We start from the raw sequence: 22,848 nt of genomic DNA on the forward strand, positions 1-22,848 counted from the left end.
ACAAGCAAACAGGTCACAGATGAGGATGTTACCTTCAGTAGCCATTCAAACCCATTTGTGTTAAATTCTGAGCATGTTATCAGGCCAAAATCACCAGGGTATGTGAACTTTTGATCAGGGTCATTTGGATGTTTTTGGTTGTCATTAAGATTTAAAAAGAGAAAACACAGTAGTTTGACAATAAATGGCTACACCCAACCAAAAACCATGAGTAGAGAAAAAGTTTTTTTTTATCATTCATATTCTCTGAAACAAGGCCAAGAAAGCAAAAATTCTGCAGGGGTATGTAAACTTTTGAGCACAACTGTATATGGGAGCAGTGGGACACCTGAAAATTATTTTGAAGCAGTGTCATTACCTGTCATGGTTGCCAGTCTCTGGTCTTTGGGTGATCACAAAGCTTAAGCTACATAAAATGTATTGTATATTCCTTACAGAAAAGTTTGACCATTTCTGCATTAGGATGAGTTCATTTCTTTGCCCAAAGTACTTTAGCATGTACAAAATATATAAACCAAAATTTCAATCAGAAAAATGGGGCACAGTAAATATAAAGCCGATCATCTAGGAAAACGACATTCGTATGTACAATATCTTTGCTATACTGTCACATTATTATGCTATAATGTATCTGCCATGTTTCTGCACTTCACTTCATACCAGCTGTATTAATAAAGTCCATGGCCGCGCTGGTGGGGATGCTGTATGATGCATGTGGTCCCCCAATCTAACTGAGTACATTACAGATCAGCAACTCTGTCTGACAGATATTCGTTTAGATAACTGGCTCTATTATCTGACTGTTAGTATTGCCAATCGGTTCTGACCAAGCTTGTTATCTGACCTTGCCTTTGGGTTGGCCCCTAATCTGTCTATACACTTGCTGCTGATCTCCAGACTGACTTCTATTTTGCTTGCCATTCTGGACCTTGAAGTCTAAATCTCCTTTAGGGCATTAAATGATAAACATGAGGGATCTATTGGTCTCAGTGATTGGTTTAGCCCTGACCAAGCTCACTGCAATTTGCCTCACTTCGCTGGTAAGCATAATCCTAACAATTTAACTGTTAGAATGGACCATCTGCAACCAACAGTGGATCAAGTTCATGAAATGTCTCACATGGAGTGTGAATTGCCAAACAAATTCAACCTTAGGAAGTATCCCATAATGCTGCTCCTGTTCCTGAACTCAAGATAAACCTAACCCAATTGATTTTCAGGAGTTTGCAAGAAATTCTTGCTTTTCTGTTAAAGTTGTAAATGCTCTGCCCTCAAACCTTTCACTGAACAATTACATGATAGACAATTTTTATTACTACTGTACAAGAGGATCCTTGGATGTGGGAATTCTGTCTCTTGGGCCCCCTGAGGGGTTACCTGCGGAAATCTTTTATGACCAAAACAGAACTTTGCAGAGTGAGACTTTTGCTCTTTTTGTTCAGTGGGCTACTCAATACTAGTCACTACTCACGGACAAGCCGTGAGGCTGGGTAGTCAAGAGGTCCAGGGTTAGATACCAAGATGGCTCATCATAAACAAACGGATGAGGCAAAATCGTAGTCAGGTAAAAGTTTTAGGTCAGAATTCTGAGAAGGTGGCGGACCAAGACAAAAGGGTAAGGCAAACAGATAGTCAAAGGCAAGGTCCTAGGTCAGGCAGCAAAGACCAAATACAGGAACATAAAGAACAGAGAATGCGCACACCATTTGAGCAAAGCTAAAACTGGCACAAATTGGAGGCAGAGAGAGAGCTAAATAGTCATAATCACTTGAATAGCAGACACATGGAGGAAGCTCGAGCATGTCACGGCCATGATTGGATGGCTGAACTATCACTCAACCTACTGATAGCTCATCACTCCCCAGCCTCTAATTTGACAACTGATCTGTCCATCACAATACTGACAGCACAACAAGCCGCTGTCCTAGATAGGACACCTGAACTGTCACTCACTGCTTCCAGACATAGCTGTAGGCGAAATTGTGACAGCTACAAATACTCAGAGGAAAGTTTTCGGCATCTGATGTCAATTTGTTATTGGTGGTTTTGAGGAAACCTACCTAGATGAACGTATATTTCCTTGATTTATCCAAGATTTTGTTGCTATGATGTTTATCTTTATTTCAACTCTTCTACACGGCGGAGCAACCATCAATTTAATCGATCTGAATGTTATTAGAATGTTGAAATTGCCTCTGACTATCTCTCCGCCATAGAGATAGAGACATAATAGACAACATGCACTGTGTACAGACAGAGTGGGTGACAGCAGTGAGAATTAGTGTGTGAGAAGAAGAGAATAGAGTTTAAAGGGAATGTGACATGTCCCCCATGACTTCCAACCCACCAGCATTTGTATATTTCTTGCTAAATGCCCTGCCTAAGAAGCCCTTTATAGTATTTGACACCTAAACACATAATTAAAATAAGTCTTTATAAACTCTGTTTTTCATATGTAAATTATAGTTGATGGGGCAATTGTTTCCCCAGACTAGTCGTCTAAATCAAAAAAATTGGACCAGTAAAAGGATTTGGACCAGTGTACAATTAGTCTATTGCCTTGTCCAGCCTTCCATGTAATGTCAGAGAGAATAATAAGCGTGGAACATGGCACTGTCACACCAAAGAAGACAAGACTGTCCTTCACAAGTGTGTGTAAGTTGGCTGTTAGGCACATAGTGGATGGGAGATAAACCTGGATTAATGATTTAGTACATATAGGACTAAAAGGTGTTAATAGGACATAACAGGTTAATTAAGATCAGCTGAAGAGTTGCTGCTCACTATATCTCCACCTCTGTTTATGGTTCACTTTGTGAAATGAGACCTGTTTGTCTCACACAGTACTATGTGTATGGAGGTGTGCAGAACTCCTGGATTAAGTGCCTTTGCTAAAGGACTAAGAAGCTGGACTCGAAGTCAGGCGGACTAACCAGCACTATTGTATGGACTTTTTGCTTTATGTTTCACCTTGTTCCAGATAAAGCCTGTATTTAAGTTTTCCTGTGATGTGGTTTATAAGGATTGAAATAAACCAGCCAGACTTTAAATAGAAACGGTTCTTGTGATACCTCAGATTGCTCCCAAGTGAGTAGCCTTCTTAAATGTGGAAAACCTTACATTTGTTAAAATGAATCTAGCATACTGTAGATCTATGTTCACACACCTACAGCTTGTTAGGCTCACCTGGTGAGGTAGATTCATGAAGCCACAGGTCAAGGTGGGCACACTAACCCAGGGTGTTGGCACATTTGGCTGGAGGGCACATGGTAAACTATAGGGTCAGAATAGAGGGAATAGCCTAGTCCAAATCAGCGCACAGGAAGGGAGAAGAACCTCCAGTATTTTTCAAGGATAATGCACAATATGCTTACAGCAACCAACTGGTTAATCCACGTGGCTAGTAGACGGTTAACTGGTAGTACTGAGACGCTGCACGAATTATAGGAGTTGTGGAAGAAGACTGCGCAAACTGAGCAGTCTAATAACATCATCATGTTTACTGCAACATAAGGGTTAATGAGAAACTGGGTAGTAGCAGATTAATCAACAGGACTGAGGGTATGCCGAAATCACCGGAGAATAGCAACATGACAGTACCCAGGTGAAAGAATGTTGGAGTACTCCACACAAATCAACTCTTAAGAATCAATACTAAAACTAGGATGTGTCTCTAACTGGCCTAAAATGAAGTCACAGAGACACATCAAGCAACTTGTAAAACCCGACGTAGAGCACAGCAAAGGGCAGCCAGAGGAGACAGCAGCTGGGCCTAGCCAGGACAGGTGAGCAACAGAGCTAATTCCAATAATTAGATCTACCAGTGGGGGACAGTGGGGACTGGCTATATATTAACAGCCCCATGATGCTATTTCCTGCCTGTTCATTATGTTCCAAACTGTACTGATAAAGCAGCCAGCGCTAAAGCCCTTACAAACCCAGATATCTCCTGCCTGTCCATTATGTTTCATACTGTACTGCTGCTGCTGTAGCCAACGCTCCTATACTGCCAGAAATGTTTTGCTTCTCCATTATTTTTGATACTGTGCTGTTCCTGAGAGGGAACTCAGCCCTACACGGGGTGAACCTAACAAAAAACTCCCCAAAATGGATAATTTTTGGACAGCTAAAAGGAGCCAATACAGAGGAGCATAGTGAGGACGAGTTGGTGATCCATAGTGTGGAATGCTGCAGAGAGGTCCAGGAGAATCAAAATGGACTCTACATCAGTATTATTTGTCTTGTAATATTTGGGCACTGTACATGGTACTATTTGGCTTGTATTAGACACTGTATAGTGGTATATTTTAGTATCATTTGGGCACTATGTTTTGGCATTTGGTTAATATTTGAGCACGGTTTATCAGTAATTGGTTTCTAGTATATGGACATTGTCAATTTTATTTGGGCACTGTATTTTAAAAGTTGGTATTATTTAAGCTCTGTGTGTTGGTATTATTTTGCCACTGTACATTGGTATTATTTAGCTAGCAATATTCGGACACTGCATATTTGCATTAGTTGGCTGGGATTTCTTTTTTGTTCATATTTGAGCACTATATGGTGGTATTATTTGTGCTCTGTATTTTGATACTATATTAGTCTTGTGTAGTGGTTTTATTCTGTATAATTTGGGCACTGTATATTGGACTGTATGTTGGTATTGTTTGAGTGCTGTATATTCGTATTAATTTGATGGGATCTCTTGGTATGTATTTTGGCACTGTATGTTAGTAATTGTTTCACTGTATATTGAAATTCCACGGGGCCAGGCTTACCTAGGAGGGACGCAGCTAAGCGGCTACCAGGTGTTCACTGGTGCTCCTGTTGGTGGAGTCAGGCTTGGCTGTAGGTAGCTGCCAGGTACCACTTATAGGCAGTCTCCAGTACTACAGCTGCTGACCCTAGGGGTCAGGTACGCAGACATTGATATGGACTCGGACTCCATTCAGACTAATAGGTTCTGTATCCTATTGGGGAGAGTGCATTTTAAACAAGATACTACCACTTATTGTTTGGGAGCCATGTTGCAAGTGCACAATTATACTAAATGCCCCTCAGTTATAGGCTGAGGATATTTTACTATACGTGTGCTGCACCTTTAAGAGCAGAGAAGCGCCCGCGCCGTAGGTGCGCCGCCAGGGCTCAGTACAGGAAGAAGCAGAGAGCACGCCGTGGGATCACGTCGCACGTCCGGGCAGTGAGTATGCTAACTTCCCTGCATGGAGGGGGAAGTGGAGTCATGCAGGGGCGCCGGCAATAGCATTATTGTCTCTTAAATGTTGGATCTTTGCTGTTACCTAAAAATTTCTTCACGATTTCCTTAAAAGAATCCCAAGCCCTTTTCTCAACAGCGTTCATTGTTGTTTAGAACACGTTGCCCTTCTTGAGTTTCCGAATATCTAGACCCATAAATATGCCTTCCTTCAGTTTTGCTTCAGACAGTCCCTGGAACTTCTACACAAACAGAATACACTACATGCGGAGCCCACAACTTGTCTTGATCACCTAGTTTTATACCAGAGTATGCATAATACACTTTTCTAGCGAAGTCTAGCACACCACCACACTCTTATGAACTCTGTCTAAAAAACTTTGCCTTTGCTCCACATAGATATCAAATCACAGTGCAGCTTTCCGATCTTATACTGCGGAGGTAAAATGAAAGATATGATATGATTTGATGTGATGTACACCACCACTGTTAAGGACATATGTGTATGTTGAAGTTATACATATTGATACCTATATATTGAAGTTATATAAAATGTGCTTCCATGCTGTACAACACCGTACCGCACCTATATTGAGTCCATAGTCTAAACAATACGTGAGATGATTAAATGGAAAATTCATCTGCTCCTGCTTACGTGGACATTAATTCGTTTGTTCTGACTTTGCTAATAGAGTTTATTGCTTCCGTACCAGTACCAGAAGAATCATAAGGACAATGACCACATCGATTGATATCTTGAATTATAAATTTAGCTTGCAGTTGTCAGCAATAATTATGAAGATTAACACTATTGGAAACACCTAAAATCATTTGCTATATAACTTTGTGTATCCTGCTTAATAAACATAAATTTGCTTTTGACGACAGATTTCGACAGTCACTTGTCTGAGTTCTCAATGTACGTACACCTTATATCTAATTTGACAGTAGACAATTAAGAGGACCACCCATCCATAGAATGTGTGCCTAAATCACCACACTATTATGAACTGTGAATAAAAAAAAATCTGTCTTTATTGCTCATAACAACCAATCACAGCGCAGCTTTCACTTCTTATACTGCTGAGGTAAAATGAAAGACATGCTATGATTTGATGTTATGGACACCACCACATTCTTTGGAAGGTGGGTTAAGAAAATCTTCTCTGCCCACAGCAGCCAATTGAAGCACAGCGTCCATTAATTTCTAACCAGTCTAATGACACCAAAATTATTCACCAAAAGTCACGCAAAGGGGTCAAAGTATGGTGCAAGAAAAAGCCTATGGAGTCACTGTTTGTGAAAAAACTGTACATGATGGAAATTTTTGATATTTGTACTGAGTTCAGTGATCGAAAGTATATAATAATCACCTCTTACTTTTCAAACAATTTTACCCTTGCAGACCTGTGTTACCGAATAAGAAACTGTCTCGCTTTTATTCTCAACTAAAGATAGGCCGGCACTGTCCTGAAGTACAATGGAGTCAGTGATAGAGTCATCTCGATACGGCTATAAGGACCGCCAATCCATGTCACAGTTATACTAATCTACTCACCAACAACATATGCCGAGAAGGAAGAAGTTGAACTATTTTATGATCAAGTTTGAGAGGAATTCAACAAGATGCCAAAGCAAGAATTACTTGTTATCATGGGAGACTTGAATGCCAAAATGGGCCATGGCAAACATGGAACCGTTGTTGGAAACTTTGGAATTGGTGAACAAAATGAGGCTGGAGGAAGATACATTGACTTCTGTACAATATATCAACTATCCGTCATGAACCCCTTCTTGCAAAATTACAAGCGGAGAATCTACACATGGACATAACCGAATGGAGTCTATAAGAATAAGATTGACTACATATGTGTGCGCCAAAGATGGAGGTTTTCGATCATCATTACCCTGAAAACAAGGCCAGGAGCTGACTGTGAAATTTATCATGAACTTTTGACAGCAAAGATTAGAGTAAAGTTGTGAAAATGGACTAGACAACAGGCAGTTTCCAACTTCGATTTGACCAACATACCTGAAGTTTTTTGGAAGTGTTTCATTGGACACAAATTAAATAAAGCATGAGGAATTATGGACACATAAAGACTATTATTAGTGAAGAAACCAGTAAGACAATAAAACAAGAGGCAAAGGAGGCTCCCGCAGCCATGGTTAACAGAAGAGACCCTAAAGATCATCAAAGAAAGACGAGTGGTAAAATCAGTGGGTAACAAGCAGGATGCAGACATCAGTAAAAGTCTAAAGAAAGACATTCGAGCAGACAAAGAAATTACCAAAAGATATGTACAGAGATAGAAAGACAACATCTGGGGGACAAAACCAGGTAGGCATATCTAAAGATCAAAGAGATAAGTTCCAACCAAGATTGGGCAAGTTGAAAGACACTAACGGAAACAATCTAAAACAAAACAGTCAACAGTCAAAACAGATCAAGGAAAGAGTACATGGAGCACTTCTACAAGAATGACTCAGTGATACGGGAAAAAACAGACTGGGAATGATAGAAAGCCGAACATCCTGAAAGACGAAGTCGTAGCTGCAATAAAATTTATGTCAAACAACAAAGTGTCTGGATGCGACAATATTCCAATAGAGGTAATAAAGTCTTCTGAAGCAGCAGTTGATGTCATCACGTGCCTGTGTCAACAGATGTGGACAACTGGTGCATAGCCCAAGGACTGGACAAGATCCCTGTTTATGCCTATTCCAAAGAAGGGAGATGCTACCGATTGTGGAAACTATCGGACTTTTGCACTCATACGTCATGCCAGCAAAATACTACTGAAGATCCTACAAAGACGGCTACAGCCTTACTTTGACAAAGAGCTGCCAGAGGATCGAGCAGGATTTAAAAAAGGCAGAGGAACAAGAGATGTGATTGCTAACATTAGATGGATAATAGAAAAGGTCAAAGAATACAACAAGGAAATCTATTTTTGCTTCATCGATTACAGCAAAGCCTCCGACTTTGTTGATCACCAGAAACTTTTGAATACCATCAAGAATATGTATGGGTGTGCCGAACCATCTGATCAGCCTCATTAGGAACCTTAACATCGATAAAGAAGCAACAGTCCGAATGGAACAAGGCGACACAGCATGGGTCAAAGTAGAGCAAAGCGTCAGACGAGGCTGCATTCAGTCACCATTTCTCTTCCATTTTTATGCAGAAGCTAATTTCCAGAAGGCTGATGTTGCCGAAAAAGAAGTAGGAGTCAGAATTGCATTACGAATCATCAACAATCTTAAAGAGGTTGCCGCTACTATATAAAATGCCCCAATGTATTTAAATGGTGGAGATAAGTGTTCTGCTGTGAGTCTGTGTTGTCTTACTCAACACAAGGAAGACAAAGATATTGACTACTGCCAAGACTGGGACACATTTGAGATGGACGGCGACTAACTGGAAGTTGTAAAAGACTTCAACCTACTAAGATTGATGATAACTCAAGATGCAGCAACAACACCAGAAGTCAATAGGAGAATAGCTAATCACAAATGAAGTCACTGGACAAGGTCTTCAAATCAAGGAAAATTTCACTAGTGAAGAAGAGACGACCTCTACATAGTTTTGCCTATTTTGTGGAAACATACGGATGTGAAACCTGGACGATAAAGAAACACCAAGGTTACTTACCGGTAGCCGGTTTTTCCTGAACCCATGACAGCACACCTTGAGAGAGGGATCCGCCCCACCAAGGACAGGAAACCGTCTGAAATAAAAGGGTGCTACCTCTCCCTTGCTTCAGTTGGATTACAGAGCATTGAGAGGACCTCCATTAAAAGGTTAGACACATAACCAACACCTACTATATATATATATATATATATATATATATATATATATATATATATATACTGTATATAATCACCCAAAATGTAAAGTGCTTCAACAGGGTGTGAGAAAGACGGGGGGGGGGGGACTACGGGTGCTGTCATGGGTTCAGGAAAAACCGGCTACCGGTAAGTAACCTTGATGTTTTCCCCTCACCCATGACAGCACACCTTCAGAGAATTTTGGAGAATATGAGCACCCTAGGGAGGGACCACCGCCTGAAGTACCCTTCTCCCAAAGGTAAGGTCAGAGGAGGATAGATCCAACCGATAGTGCTTGTAGAAGGTGGATGGTGCAGACCAAGTAGCAGCTTTACATATCTGGTCAATCGAGACATCTGCTCTCTCTGCCCAGGAGGTTGGGACAGCTCTGGTGGAATGAGCTTTAATACCGTCCGGTGCCGGAACACCTGTAGATGTATAAGCTAGACAAATGGCCTCCCTAAGCCACCTAGCAATAGTTTCCTTTGATACCCCATGACCTTTCCTACTCCCCTGAAAGGCCAGAAACAAGGACTTGTCCTTCCTCCACTGACTAGTCATGTCTATGTACTGTAGTAATGCCCTTCTAACATCTAGATTGTGGAACCTAACCTCCCCGGGGTTTTTAGGGTTACTGCAGAAAGAGGGAAGTACAATCTCCTGATTACAGTGGAATCTGGATACAACTTTTGGAAGGTACGCCGGATCTGTACGCAGGATGACCCGGTCCTCATGAATTTGGGTGTATGGGGGATCAACAGAAAGGGCCTGCAGGTCACTTACCCTACAGGCAGACGTTAGGGCCACTAAGAGGATGGTTTTGAGGGTGAGGATCTTTGGAGAGATAACCTGCAGGGGTTCAAATGGGTTGCCAGAGAGTGCATTTAAAACCAAATTCAGGTCCCAGGGAGGAACTCTGAGAGCCCGAACTGGCTTAGCTCTGGAACAGGATTTAATGAATCTAGAGACCCATCTGTTCCCTGCCTGGTTACAATTATAGAGCGCCCCAAGGGCGGACACCTGAACTTTAAGTGTTCCCGTAGCCAACCCTATGTCACGGTCCTTTTGTAAAAACTCTAGGATTTCTCTAACTGGAGGTTTATCCGACAATGGGGAGTCTATAAAATCCAGGAATTTTCTCCAGATTCTGGAATAACTTATAGTTGTTATGGGCTTTCTACTACCCAACAGGGTAGAAACTAGGCCTGGTGAAAAACCCCTATTGTTCAGTAACAACCTCTCAAATTCCAAGCCGCCAGATGGAAACCTTTGGCTTGTGCATGGAATATTGGCCCCTGGATGAGAAGGTCCGGCCTGTAAGGCAGGACCCAGGGATCTGAGACCGACATTAGGGGAAGCAGGGAGAACCAGGGTCTTTTGGGCCAAAAGGGGGCTATTAGAATTATCCTCGCCCCCTCCTCCCGAATTTTCCTCACAACTGCCGGGATCATCACTATCGGTGGAAACGCGTAGGCCTTCCTGAACTTCCAGGGAATGTGGAGAACGTCTACAGCATAGGGATTCTCTGTTGGATTTAGTGAACAGAATCTCTCCACCTTCCTGTTCGCCCTGGTGGAGAACAAATCTATGTCCGGTGACCCCCATAGCTGGATAATCTGTTTGAAGACTATCGGGTTTAGAGCCCACTCTCCTTGTCTTAAAGTGTGGCGACTGAGGAAATCTGCTCTTGAATTTTCTACCCCCCGGATGAAAAGAGCACTGAGGGATGGGAGATGTTGTTCTGCTAGATGCAGGATCCTGTTGGCCACTACCATAAGGGAGCGAGATCTTGTTCCTCCTTGGTGATTTATATACGCCACTGTCGTCCGATTGTCAGACCTGATCTGGACATGGCGACCCTGTATGTGGGGAAGGAAGCCTATCAGGGATTTCTCCACTGGTTTGGACCATTGTAAACCTGCGGTCAGATTCTCCCTGTTTGTCCACCAGGAGAGGGAGTTTACTGTCTCCAAAGAAAGAGTTTTCTTCCTAAATGTCCATTGAAGGATTTCTGAGCCGACAGGACCTCCCACTGAAGAAGCCTCATATGACTCTGGGCCCATTTGACTGCCGGTAGACAGGAAGTCATGGAGCCTAGTAGGGACATTGCTTCTCTCAAGGACATCACGGGAGACCTTATGGCCCTTGAGACCAGGCTGATTATTTTGCAAACCTTGTCTTCTGGGAGGAAACAGGATTGGCGTTGGGAATCTAGGGTCAAGCCCAGAAAGATCTGAGTCCTTGAGGGGGATAGCTTTGATTTTTGAATATTTATTAACCACCCCAGGTGATGTAAAGCTGTCCTGACCTCTAAAATAGGGAGCGGAACAGTGGTCCTCCGATTTCCCTATTATCAGAAAGTCATCCAGATAGGGAACAATCACCACGTTCTTGATTCGGAGAAAAGCTGTCATCTCCGCTATAACCTTTGTAAATACTCTCGGTGCTATCGAGAGTCCAAAAGTTAGGGCAGTGAATTGGAAATGTCTCAATTGCCCTTGGATGAACAGGGCTACACTTATGTACTTCCGGTAGTCTGGGTGGATTGGGACGTGATAGTAGGCATCTTTTAGGTCGATGACCACCATGAAACAATTGTGGTGTAAGAGTTTCACTGCAGAGTTCACTGATTCCATGTTGAAAGTCTGGTTGATTATCAGCTGATTTAGACTTTTGAGGTTGATAATGGTCCTTAAGGACCCATTTGTTTCTTTTATCACAAACAGGGGGGAATAAAATCCCTGTCCCCATTGTGAAACTGGAACTTCGTGAAGGACCTGCTTGTTGACTAAGTCTAATATCTCTGATTCTAGAGCCATCTGCTCCTCCCTGGACTTCCTCCTGGAGGTGATCATGAAGGTTTGGTGAGGGACCTGACAGAAGCGTATCTTTAGGCCGTACTTTATGATATCCAACACCCAGGGATTTGAAGTGATGGCTTCCCAAGCTGGGATAAAATGGGAAAGCCTTCCCCCGACCTCTAGCCTCGCGTCATTGGGGAGATTTTTTGGAACTGGAGGATGGTCCTCCAAACATGTAACCAGAGTCCTTTTTAGAACTGGGCTCCCATCTTTTCCTTTCTCCCGGAGGGCGACCCCGATTAAATCTCTTCCTCCGAAAATAGGACCTTTTTGTTTCCCCTGTGAAACCTCTCTTTCTGTCGCCAGCCTTCTCCAAAAGCTCGTCCAGTTTTTGGCCAAACAAAAGTTTACCATCACAAGGAAGAGAACAAAGCTTATGCTTAGATTGTAGGTCTCCTGGGCAACCCTTGAGCCACATGGCTCGTCTGGCAGCATTAGACAAATTCGCCGACCTGGCAGCGAGTTTAACTGAATCCGCTGAGGAGTCGGCCAAAAAAGCAGATGCTGCTTGTAGCAAAGGCAGATAGGAGAGCTGGTCTCCTAATTGACCTAGCGACACAAATGCCTGCTACTGCTGGCTTCAGGCCCCCTGCCGCTGCTTCCCAGGTGTGACGCAGGAAGGAATCTGCCTTCTTATCCAGAGCATCCTTTAGGCTGCCCGAATCCTCCAGGGGTAGGGACGATCTTTTGGATGATCGGGCGACAAACCTGTCAACTTTAGGAATTTTGTCCCAGGACTCAGAGACACTATCCTCGAAGGGGTACCTCCTTTTAGAGGATGAGGGAAATACTCCTGAGTTCTCCGGCTTCCTTCATTCCCGGTCTATAAGGGTCTGAATTTGCGAATTGACTGGAAAGGAGCGTCTTTTTTTCCTCCAGGCCTGCGAACATAATATCTTCCAAGGACCTGGCTGCCTTCTCCTCCCTCAACCCCATGGTAGATCTGACCGCTCTGACCAACTTGTCAGTATCCTCAATAGGGAAACAGGACCTACCACTGTCTGATGAAGAGGAGGATGCCGAATCACTGAGGCAAAGATCCTCTGACTGGGAGGATAAATCATAGTCGGAGGAGATATCTTTATGGGATCTCTTTTTCCCCTTTAGTAAGCCTTTCAGGGAATCTTGCACCTCTGAACGGATTACGGACCTCAAATTAGAGGCGAAATCCAGGGTGCTCTCCGCTATCGTTGGGCTAATACAGCTTGCACAAAGCTGTTTCTGCCAATCTATGGCAAGGGGGGCCTGGCATAAGGCGCAAACCCTGTGCTTCTTTTTGGCGCTACTCTTCTTAGGTTCCTAAGGAATGAAGCACATAATAACTTTCCATTACTATTAAGTGACATTCACGAAGATCACTCACCCCTGAAGTCACAAAAGGGTACCGGATTTGGAGGCTGTGGCGGGACATAAGACGAATCCCTTCTGGATGGCCCTGAAGGGTCCGACACCTTACTCCTCCTGCTGCCGCTGCGGTTGCTGGAGCGGCAGTCCGTGTGCGAGGTGTCCGACTGCTTCTTCCACTGGCGTTGATGCGGTGGAGGGGTCAGCTGCTGCTGCTCCTGGCTGTCCTGGTCTGCCATAGCTGCTACACCCGAGCTTGAGTATAAGCAGCGCTTGTCAGGAGCCCCCCCCACCTTAAATAGGGCACATCCGGACCTCCTCCGGTCCATGTGTCCTCCCCCATCCTGACACCCACCGGCCGATCTTTGAAAAAAACAGCCGCCAAGCGTTTACAAGGCGCCGCCATCTTGGTTAAGGGTGCTGCCTCCGACGTCATCGGGCACGCCTCTCCCAGCGTGCACCGCGCCGTGACGTCAGGCGCGTCACACCCGGAAGACGCTGCTCCCAGCGTGCGACCAGCCAGGAGCCTGCGGCAGGGAGAAGACAGATCAGCGGGCTGCGGGGAGCCGGAGCCCTCCTCACCGCCTGCGCCCGCTCGGACACGGCTCCAGGGAATCGCGGACGGCGCTTCTGGGACCCGGAACCCTGTGCACAGGCAGGTGCCCGCTCTTCCACACCGGAACGGGCCCAGGTAAGAAGACACCTTTCTTCAGACAGGTTCCCATCAAGGACAGGAAACCAACTGAAGTGAGGGAGAGGTACCGCCCTTTTATGTCAGACTGTTTCCTGTCCTTGGTGGGGCGGATCCCTCTCTCAAGGTGTGCTGTCATCGGTGAGGGGAAACAAGACAGTAGAAGAATCGATGCCTTTGAAATGTGGTGCTGGAGAAGGAAGTTATCAATACCATGGATGGCAAGAAATCAATTTTGGAACAAATCAAGGCAGACACGTCACTCGAAGCAAGTATCATCCAGCTAAGACTTGTCTACTTTAAACACATCATACGAAGAGAGTAATCACCGGAGAAGGACAACATGGTCGGAAGAATAGAAGGAACAAGGCCTACGCTTCACTGGAAAAAAGAAAGTACCATAATATTAAGCAGCTGCCCACCAAAAATGTAATTTTTCATTGCGAAAACAAGGCATGGCTTCTTCATTTGGAATACTGTTCTGCTCATTGCAGAGAAGGAAATTACTTTACACGGGTAAAAATAATATAAAAACACACATTGATGCCACTGAAGTGAAGATCATTGTGGGAGCAGCGTTTGTTCCAAAAAACACTCTGGACCTGCTGTACCGATACATTCCCCTCTATGACTCTGCCTGCCTATGATTGGGTAATGACGTAGAGAGAAACAAGTAACCCCCTTCCCCAGTGGAATCTCTGTTAACATCCCTTTTGTTGTAGGTGAGATTTGGCTGAAGGGGAAATTGATATATTGGGCACCCTAAACTTTAAATAGCCCATATTTCCACAATTCAGTGTAGAAAGAAAACGGTTGTAATTAACCACTCACCACTCTGCCCCTTTTTATTTTATACAATTTAAACTAATAAATATAATGAAAGGTCCTATTCAACTTCCAACAGATCGGTGGAAGTCTAGATCCAAAGACCAGCACTACTTGCTTAATAGACTGATGAGAAATGCATAGCTTGTGAGGTAGGTGCACAAAACAGAGAAAGTCTACAAAATCAAAATTATACCATCCGGTGAATAAGTAAATAGAGACGCTACTACTCACCTCGGCGGTTTTCCATAGGAATCTCCTCTTTACACCGCTCATCACCCCTCACGTGCGTCTCTGTAGTATCAATATGGGTCAGATCTTCACGCTGAAACAAATATTGTAAAAGTCACAGACAGATAGAGAAGTCATATCTATGATCAGCTCTAATCCTGCTATCTCCACCTTTCTCATTACACAAGTATAACACATATAATACTGGTGAGTAAAACAAGTCTGAGCACAAGACCTTCACAGCCGTCTCTTCATCTACTTGATGATCCGGAGGAACATTGGGATCTTCTTGTTTAGGAGGATGGGGACATCTCTCTGGTGTTGTCCGCTTACTGGATAAATCTGGAGGAAACACATATAGGGACCGAATTCATTCTTTACATACAGATTATAGGCCGTGTGTATTTAGTCCTGTCTATCACCTGGTGATGTGAGGGGCTGGGGAACCTCCATCATGACATCCTCGTACAGATCTTTGTGTCCTTCTAAATACTCCCACTCCTCCATGGAAAAATAGATGGTGACATCCTGACACCTTACAGGAACCTGACACATACAATGATACCGTCATACCCCCAATCCGATCATAGCGTTACTGTATAATGTCCCAGCATTTCCAGCAGTGTCACCTCTCCAGTCAGCAGCTCAATCATCTTGTAGGTGAGTTCTAGGATCTTCTGCTCATTGATGTCCTCATGTATCAGGGGCTGAGGTGGAGGCCCTGATGGGCTCAGAGGTCTTCCCCATCCGTCTGACACAGGGGCCTGACAGCGGTCACTAGAGGTCTTCTTCACTACTGTGTAATCCTGGTTATGGAGAGACACATTAATAAATCTCACTACAGACGTTTCCAGAGTCCTCACCTCTCCAGTTCTGTCCATCAGTTATTCCCATAGATAAGAATGATGTAATGTGACGTCATCAGAATCTCTCACCTCTCCAGTAAGCCGGAAGAGGATCTCTAGTGTGAGGTGTACTATCCTCTTCACCATCTTGTCCCTGTTCCTCCCCATCCTTAAAGGGTCATTCAGGAAAATTCTCCTATATAGAAGATCTCTGATATTGTGGGAAGCTGAAAAGGGAGATGTGAGAAGGTTTGGGGGAGAAGATGAGCTGATGTAACATCATAAAGAATCCAACGTAACAATACAATTACTGGTGACTTTATATCCAATCACCAACTACAGAAATAATGCTAACATGTAAGGCACATGACTATTTTATAACTGTTCATCTGTTATGATCTGCAATAAGTACTAAGGAAAGATAAGAGAAAACTGTCCCTACAGTAAAACTAAGCTGAATCCCTACGATGTAGCGGGCTGCCTGTTCCTAGCGAACAGACCCGCCTTAGTCCTCGGCTAGTCTGAACGAAGACCTATAGCATAAGAGGAGGGGTCCCTAAAAGAACTAAGGACTGGGACAAAAATGGGAGACCTCCTAAACAGAGAAGTTGTTGCAGAACACAAAAAGACAAACAGACAAAAAGGTTCTAGAGGTCCCAGAAGGACCAAACGAACTGACAGAGAAAGGCACAGATGCACCTGGATAGAGAAACAGTCAAACACTGAAGTCCAGCACAGCCAAAAGGGCGGAGCTGGAATATAAAGGCAGATGGTCATGTGACCGCAAAACACAACATGGAAAAAACAAACAGGAGGGTTCTAACATCATCTGTGTTTTCTTTACTATTCACCAATAGTCTATATTTGTTAAGCCAGGAGAAATACACTATTATCTTTGTGTTGACGTTTGAATTTATGTGTTTTTCTTTGGTGGGTCAAGAAAGACAGACTAGTATTTGTATAACTTTGAATGTTAATGTGGCACCCCAGGGGTCTGGTTGCCACAGTAATAGAAATATTATGTCTGATAGCAAGTGGGAGGTTTCTCTGGTCAGGAGCCCTAAGCATGCAACATGGCCCACCCAGACCTGCGAGGGGAGGAATCTGCCCTTATAAACTGGGTCTGGGGCGGGATTAGGGAGTGAAGTCCCAGACAGAGGCACAGTCTGGTCTGGAGGACAGCAGAAACAGGGAAAGTGAGAACAGGAGCTCTGTAGGAGCAGAAGCAGAAGACCAGGGGCTGTGAGCAGAGATATAGCTCGCCCTGGCCGAGGACACTAAAACCGGACACAGGAGTCCGAGGCTGTGGGGACTGATATATACCCAGCAGCAGAAACCAGACGGCAGGGGATTCCAGGTCCTCTGGCCATAGAAGCCCGGAGGCTCAGTCACAAAGAAGGGACCAGCGCCGCCATCCAGGAGCGGAGGCTAACAGAAGGCCCCAAGTCACCAGCCATACGGGTGAGCACCACACGGTATACTCAGGGACGTGGGCTACTTGTAACCGCTTACAGCAAGGTAGCCAGGAAGAGTGCAGATAAACGGGGAGGCCTACAACTCCACCTGCCCAGGGGAACTCCTGCTTGCTCGCAGACTGACCAGGCCCTTATACTAGCCAGTACTCCCGGGAGAGTCTGCTTATACCATCAGTAAAGACCCTGAACTGCCCCACACGTCTCTGTGATTCCTTGCCGCACCAGCACCATTAGTACTGGGACGCTCACACCATCACTCCCGTCATCCACATTAGCTGCCCTGAGGCAATACTTCTCCCGTGGGGAGTTATCCCATACTCAGCTGCGCAAACAACATCAGCCTCAGCGGTCTGCAGCGCAGCGGCGGTCCCCACTGACCGCAATCCACGGGTGGCGTAGTCGGACAATTATTATACCAATAGACTGCCACTGGTTTGACCACCCTGAGCCACGGACCGGGTCACCGCCACACGGAGACTACAACCCCCAGCATACTACAAACAGGCCCGGTTCCGGGTTCCCAGCACCGGCCCAGGGGGCGAGTCAACTTTGGCGTAGTCGGCAGGATTTCATGCCCGCAACCACCGGGTACTGCATGCCTGAAAAAGACTTTTGTAACTTACCTGTGGCGAAGTTTCCCGCCGTCCGGAGTCGTTTCCCGTCATCTGGAGCCGATTCCCGCCATCAGACGCCATCTTGGACCGTTTCCCGCCGTCTTCCCGCCATCCGCAGCTGCTTCCCGCCATCGGACGCCATCTTCAAGACGCCGAGCAGGAAGAAGAGGGGCGTGGACGCCAAAAGCGGGCGAGACCCGAAGCTCCGCCCCACGCACTGACGCTGCGCAAGGTCCTGGAAGGGAGGAAGAGCGACGCTGACATCATCGGAGCGCGACGCCAGGTCCTCGACCCCGACGATCGACTGCGGAACCGCGGCCTACGGAAGAAGAGCATCGCAAGGTAGGCCACGGTCCACTAGGGGGGGGAAGGAGGATGTCGGACACCGAGGGGAGCTCCACCGCCACACCGGCCGCCAGCGCAACCGCTGCTGCGGTCATGCCTTTCACCATGCCCTATATCCCGGGGGCAACCGGGCTACCCCAGTACTCAGGGGAGTCACATACCCTAAGTGACTTTAGAGAAAGACTGGATAGCCTCTTCCAGGTATACCCCCTCACGGAGGAGCAAAAAGTAAGCATCCTGGTGGCCCAGTTAATCGGGGCAGCCCAAAGGGAGGTAAAGTCCTGGCCACCTAGGAGGAAGAGAACTGTCAGAGAAATACTAGCCCGGCTGAAAGACACATTTGACACCCGCACCTCAGCCGAAATAAAGCTCAGATTTTACGGGTGCAAACAGCGGGCACATGAAAGTATACGAGACTATGCTCTAAACCTACAAGAGGCCATGAGAGCCATTAAGCAGGCAGACCCTGACAGCGTGGGAAATGAAGACAAGCTGTTGACCGAACAATTTATTGAAGGTCTACTGTGCAATGCCCACCGAACCTAGTTGCGGGCAATGGCCTTACAGGACCCTGACCTGGACTTTGCACAGTTCAAGGACAGAGCCATCCGGGTGCTCCGAGAACCGGCACCAGGTGGCGCTGTGACCCACAGGTGCCCTGCTATCACTTATCACCAGGAGACGGTGCCCTTGGCTGCAGGGCCTGTGGGAGCTGATGCGCAGGCTTTAAACAGTGACCCGGCTACAGACCTGCACCATCAGGTCCAAGAGCTGACTAAGAGCGTTGCCGCGCTAACCAGAACTGTGCAGTCTTTACAGGTCTCTACTCCAAGAAAGATCCAGCTGGCATCCGGACCGGAGGACGTCCCGTGGCGCCGACTGAGGAGGACCCCACCGGCCAGAGGAAGACCCAGCGACAGATACAACGAGGACGGACGACCCATCTGCCGCCGCTGCAACCAACCCGGACATATGGCAAGGTACTGTCATTTAAACGGGCACAACCTGGGGTAGAGGGCCAACCCCCAGGCATAAGATCATCAGGCCCATCAAACTGGCGTAATAAATACGTAGGGGGACGTCCAATCTTGCCTGTGGTACTGGATGGCATTCCTATGAGTGCCCTACTAGACACTGGGTCACAGGTGACCACCATCCCGTACGTGCTCTTTAAGCAGTACTGGAATGACTCGGACATAACCCGCTACCCAGATGACGACCTGAGTATCATCGCCAGCAATGGTCAGCCCGTGCCGCAGGTGGGATTCAAGGAGGTGACCATTAAGATCGGTAAAGTCGAACTGGCGGCACAAGGACTGATTATAGTGGACATAGACCGTCATGAGAGTCACCCTAGAATAACTTTGGGAACTAATGTGATTGAAAATTGTCTTGCAGAGGTGATTCTCATTTTACAGCAGGTTGCCAAGAACGCCAGTTCCAGCCAGCAGCGTGTCCTCCAAAAGGAGATCCGGGCGCTGATGAAGCGGCAACAAGTGGAATTATCTGGTGGTGAGATAGGTAGCGTGAGAATGTGTGACCCGTTCCCTATTGCCATGCCCCCAAAAAGTGAGATGATGATTTGGTGTCGGGCAGCTATTGGTCTAAGAGGTAGAGATTACCAAGCAATGGTAGAACCCGTCTACTCAGACAATAGGCCCACCATTTTGACAGCACGGGGGGTGGTCGATGTACGCCACGAGAGGGTGCCTGTTCGCATCATAAATATCGGGGAGAGAAGTACACCTGCCCCGGTATGCCACGCTAGCCAAATTGTTCACCATCAACCAGAATTCTGTAAAGGCCGTGGAACCCTTACCTCCATCTCAACCAGAGGAAGGTAACGGCTCTAAGAAACCAATGGAGGACTGGTGTCAGCAACTGCATTTGGGTACTGACTCCACTCCCTCACACCAGAAACAGGGAGTCTATCGGGTGGTTCAAGAGTACGAGAGAGTGTTTAGTAAACACCCGCTAGACTTCGGGCGAGTAAAGGGGGTAGAACATCACATCCCCACAGGAGACCATCCTCCCATAAAGGAGAGATACCGACCCGCACCCCCTGCACACTACCAACACGCCAAGGGGATGCTAAGAGACATGAAGGAGGCTGGGGTAATCAGGGACAGCTGTAGCCCCTGGGCAGCTCCACTAGTCTTAGTGAAAAAGAAAGACAACACCATGAGAATGTGTGTAGACTACAGGAAGGTCAACCGTATCACACACAAAGATGCGTTCCCGTTACCAAGGATAGAAGAGTCCTTAGCTGCATTAAAATCTGCTAACTTCTTCGCTACTTTGGATCTCACTAGCGGGTACTGGCAGGTTCCTGTAGCAGAGGCGGACCGGGAGAAGACCTCATTCACCACCCGATGGGTCTCAGCGAATTTAACTGTATGCCGTTCGGGCTCTGCAACGCACCAGGAACCTTCCAACGGTTGATGGAATGCTGTCTGGGACACCGGAACTTCGAGACGGTCCTGTTATACCTGGACGATGTCATCGTCTATTCCAAGACCTACGAGGACCGCCTGAAACACCTGGCAGAAGTGTTTGAAGCTCTGGCAAACTACGGCCTAAAGGTGAAACCCTCCAAGTGTCACCTCCTGAAACCAAAGGTGCAGTACCTGGGACACGTGGTGAGTGCTGACGGAGTGGCTCCCGACCCCGATAAGATCACTGTGATTAAAGACTGGCCAAGACCCTCCAGCATAAAGGAAGTGCGGCAGTTCCTCGGGTTGGTAGGCTACTACCGAAGATTCATTCCCGGTTTCACCAAAATGGCAGCCCCTATGCAAGACCTCCTGATAGGTCAATCTCGGAAAGCCAAAAACCAGAAGCCGCCCTTCAGGTGGGAAAAGCTGGAAGAGGAGTCCTTCTGCCAGCTGAAGATGGCCCTCACGGGGGATGAAATCCTGGCATACCCTGATTACAGCCAGCCCTTTATCCTCCACACGGACGCAAGCATCATCGGGCTAGGAGCCGTATTGTCCCAGATCCAGCAGGGGAAAGAATGGGTAATCGCTTACGCCAGCCGAAAGCTACGGCCCACGGAGAGGAACTCTGAGAATTATAGCTCATTCAAACTGGAGTTCCTGGCAGTGGTGTGGGCAGTGACCGAGCGTTTCAAGCATTACCTTGCCTCTTCCAAGTTCACCGTGTACACGGATAACAACCCGTTGACACACCTGGACACTGCAAGGCTCGGTGCCCTGGAGCAGAGATGGATGGCCCGCCTGTCCAACTTTGAATTCACCATCAAATACCGGGCGGGACGCTCAAATGCCAACGCGGATGCCCTGTCTAGAATGCCGAACTTGCCGGACGTAGGGGAATATCCAGAAGATCTGGAAGGAGTCGAGCTCCCTGCGTTCCACCGTCATGGGATTACCCTGTATTCCCACCGTGTGAAGGACAGGCGCTCCGTGACGTTCAATCCCTTGCTCCACTACAACTGGGCGGAAACGCAAGACAGTGATCCCGCAGTCCGTTTGGTGAAGGAAATGCTGACCCAGGCCGATGCCAGTCTTGACCCAGACGCTCCGGAGGAGACCAAGCAACTGTGGAAGGAGAAAAGTAAGCTGTTCCTCTACAGGGAGAAGCTGTGCCGGAGAATGGTTAACTCTCGAACTCATGAGTTGACCTGGCAGGTAGTGGTCCCAAGACGAGACGCGGCTATGGTTCTGGAGGCATACCACAACGGAGCAGGACACTTCGGATGGAAGAAGCTGGAGTTCTTGTTGCGTGAATGGTTCTACTGGGTGGGCATGAGAGGAGCCATCGAGAGGTGGTGCAGAGACTGTGGCCCGTGCAACCTAAGAAGAAAGGATCGTGCCAGCCAGAAGATTCCCCTGCAGCCCATCATCACCACACAGCCACTGGAACTGGTAGCCCTGGACCATGTGAAACTGGCTCCAAGCAGATCTGGGTATGTCTACGCCCTCACAATCGTAGATCATTACTCCCGGTTCCTGGTGGTGGTCCCGGTCAAGGACTTAACGGCTCAAACAGCAGCTAGAGCCTTCCAGCAGCACTTCTGCCGTCCACATGGGTACCCGGACCAAGTGTTGACAGACCAAGGACCAGCCTTCGAAGCGGAGGTCTTCCAGGAGTTCTGCAACCTGTATGGCTGCAAGAAGATAAGAACAACGCCCTATCACCCGCAAACCAATGGACTCTGCGAGAAGATGAACCAGGTGGTCATAGATCTGCTAAAAACATTGCCCCTGGAAGAACGCAGTCTGTGGCCTGAGAAACTGCCCGATCTGGTGGACCTGTATAACCACATCCCTGTAGGTTCCACCAACTGTACCCCGGCTTACCTAATGAGAGCAAGACCTGGTAAGCTGTCTATTGACCTGGATATGGGAGTCCTGACACCTGAGGACACCTCGCCAGAGGCAGACTGGGATGCAGAACGGCAGCAGCAGTATCGGAAAGTACAGGAGAGCTTTGAGCGAAGTCTGTCTCAAGCTAGAGAAAGGCAAGAGAAGGCTTATAACCAGTATGCTCCCGCTGTTCCCCTGGTACCTGGAGAGCAGGTCTTGAAGAGGAAGAGGCGGCTCCAC

The 22,848-nt window shown here is 46.7% G+C and overlaps 1 protein-coding gene across 1 annotated transcript in view; it reads right to left on the reverse strand.

Moving 5' to 3' along the window:
• The window catches only part of LOC141270598 (uncharacterized), a 74,780-nt gene that overhangs the window by 47,431 nt on the left and 4,501 nt on the right, over positions 1–22,848 (reverse strand). The window contains exons 2-6 of the mRNA XM_073680678.1: positions 15,937–16,073; positions 15,631–15,807; positions 15,424–15,547; positions 15,237–15,343; positions 15,005–15,095 (exon numbers count right to left, since the gene is read on the reverse strand). Coding sequence (XP_073536779.1) covers positions 15,005–15,095; positions 15,237–15,343; positions 15,424–15,547; positions 15,631–15,807; positions 15,937–16,014 — 577 coding nt within the window. The 5' untranslated portion in view covers positions 16,015–16,073. The remainder of the gene's footprint in view (positions 1–15,004; positions 15,096–15,236; positions 15,344–15,423; positions 15,548–15,630; positions 15,808–15,936; positions 16,074–22,848) is intronic.

The sequence above is a fragment of the Phyllobates terribilis genome, unplaced genomic scaffold (genome assembly GCF_046119375.1).
Source record: "Phyllobates terribilis strain yellow unplaced genomic scaffold, ASM4611937v1 Scaffold_5__5_contigs__length_657084704, whole genome shotgun sequence".
NCBI classification, from domain to species: Eukaryota; Metazoa; Chordata; class Amphibia; order Anura; family Dendrobatidae; genus Phyllobates; species Phyllobates terribilis.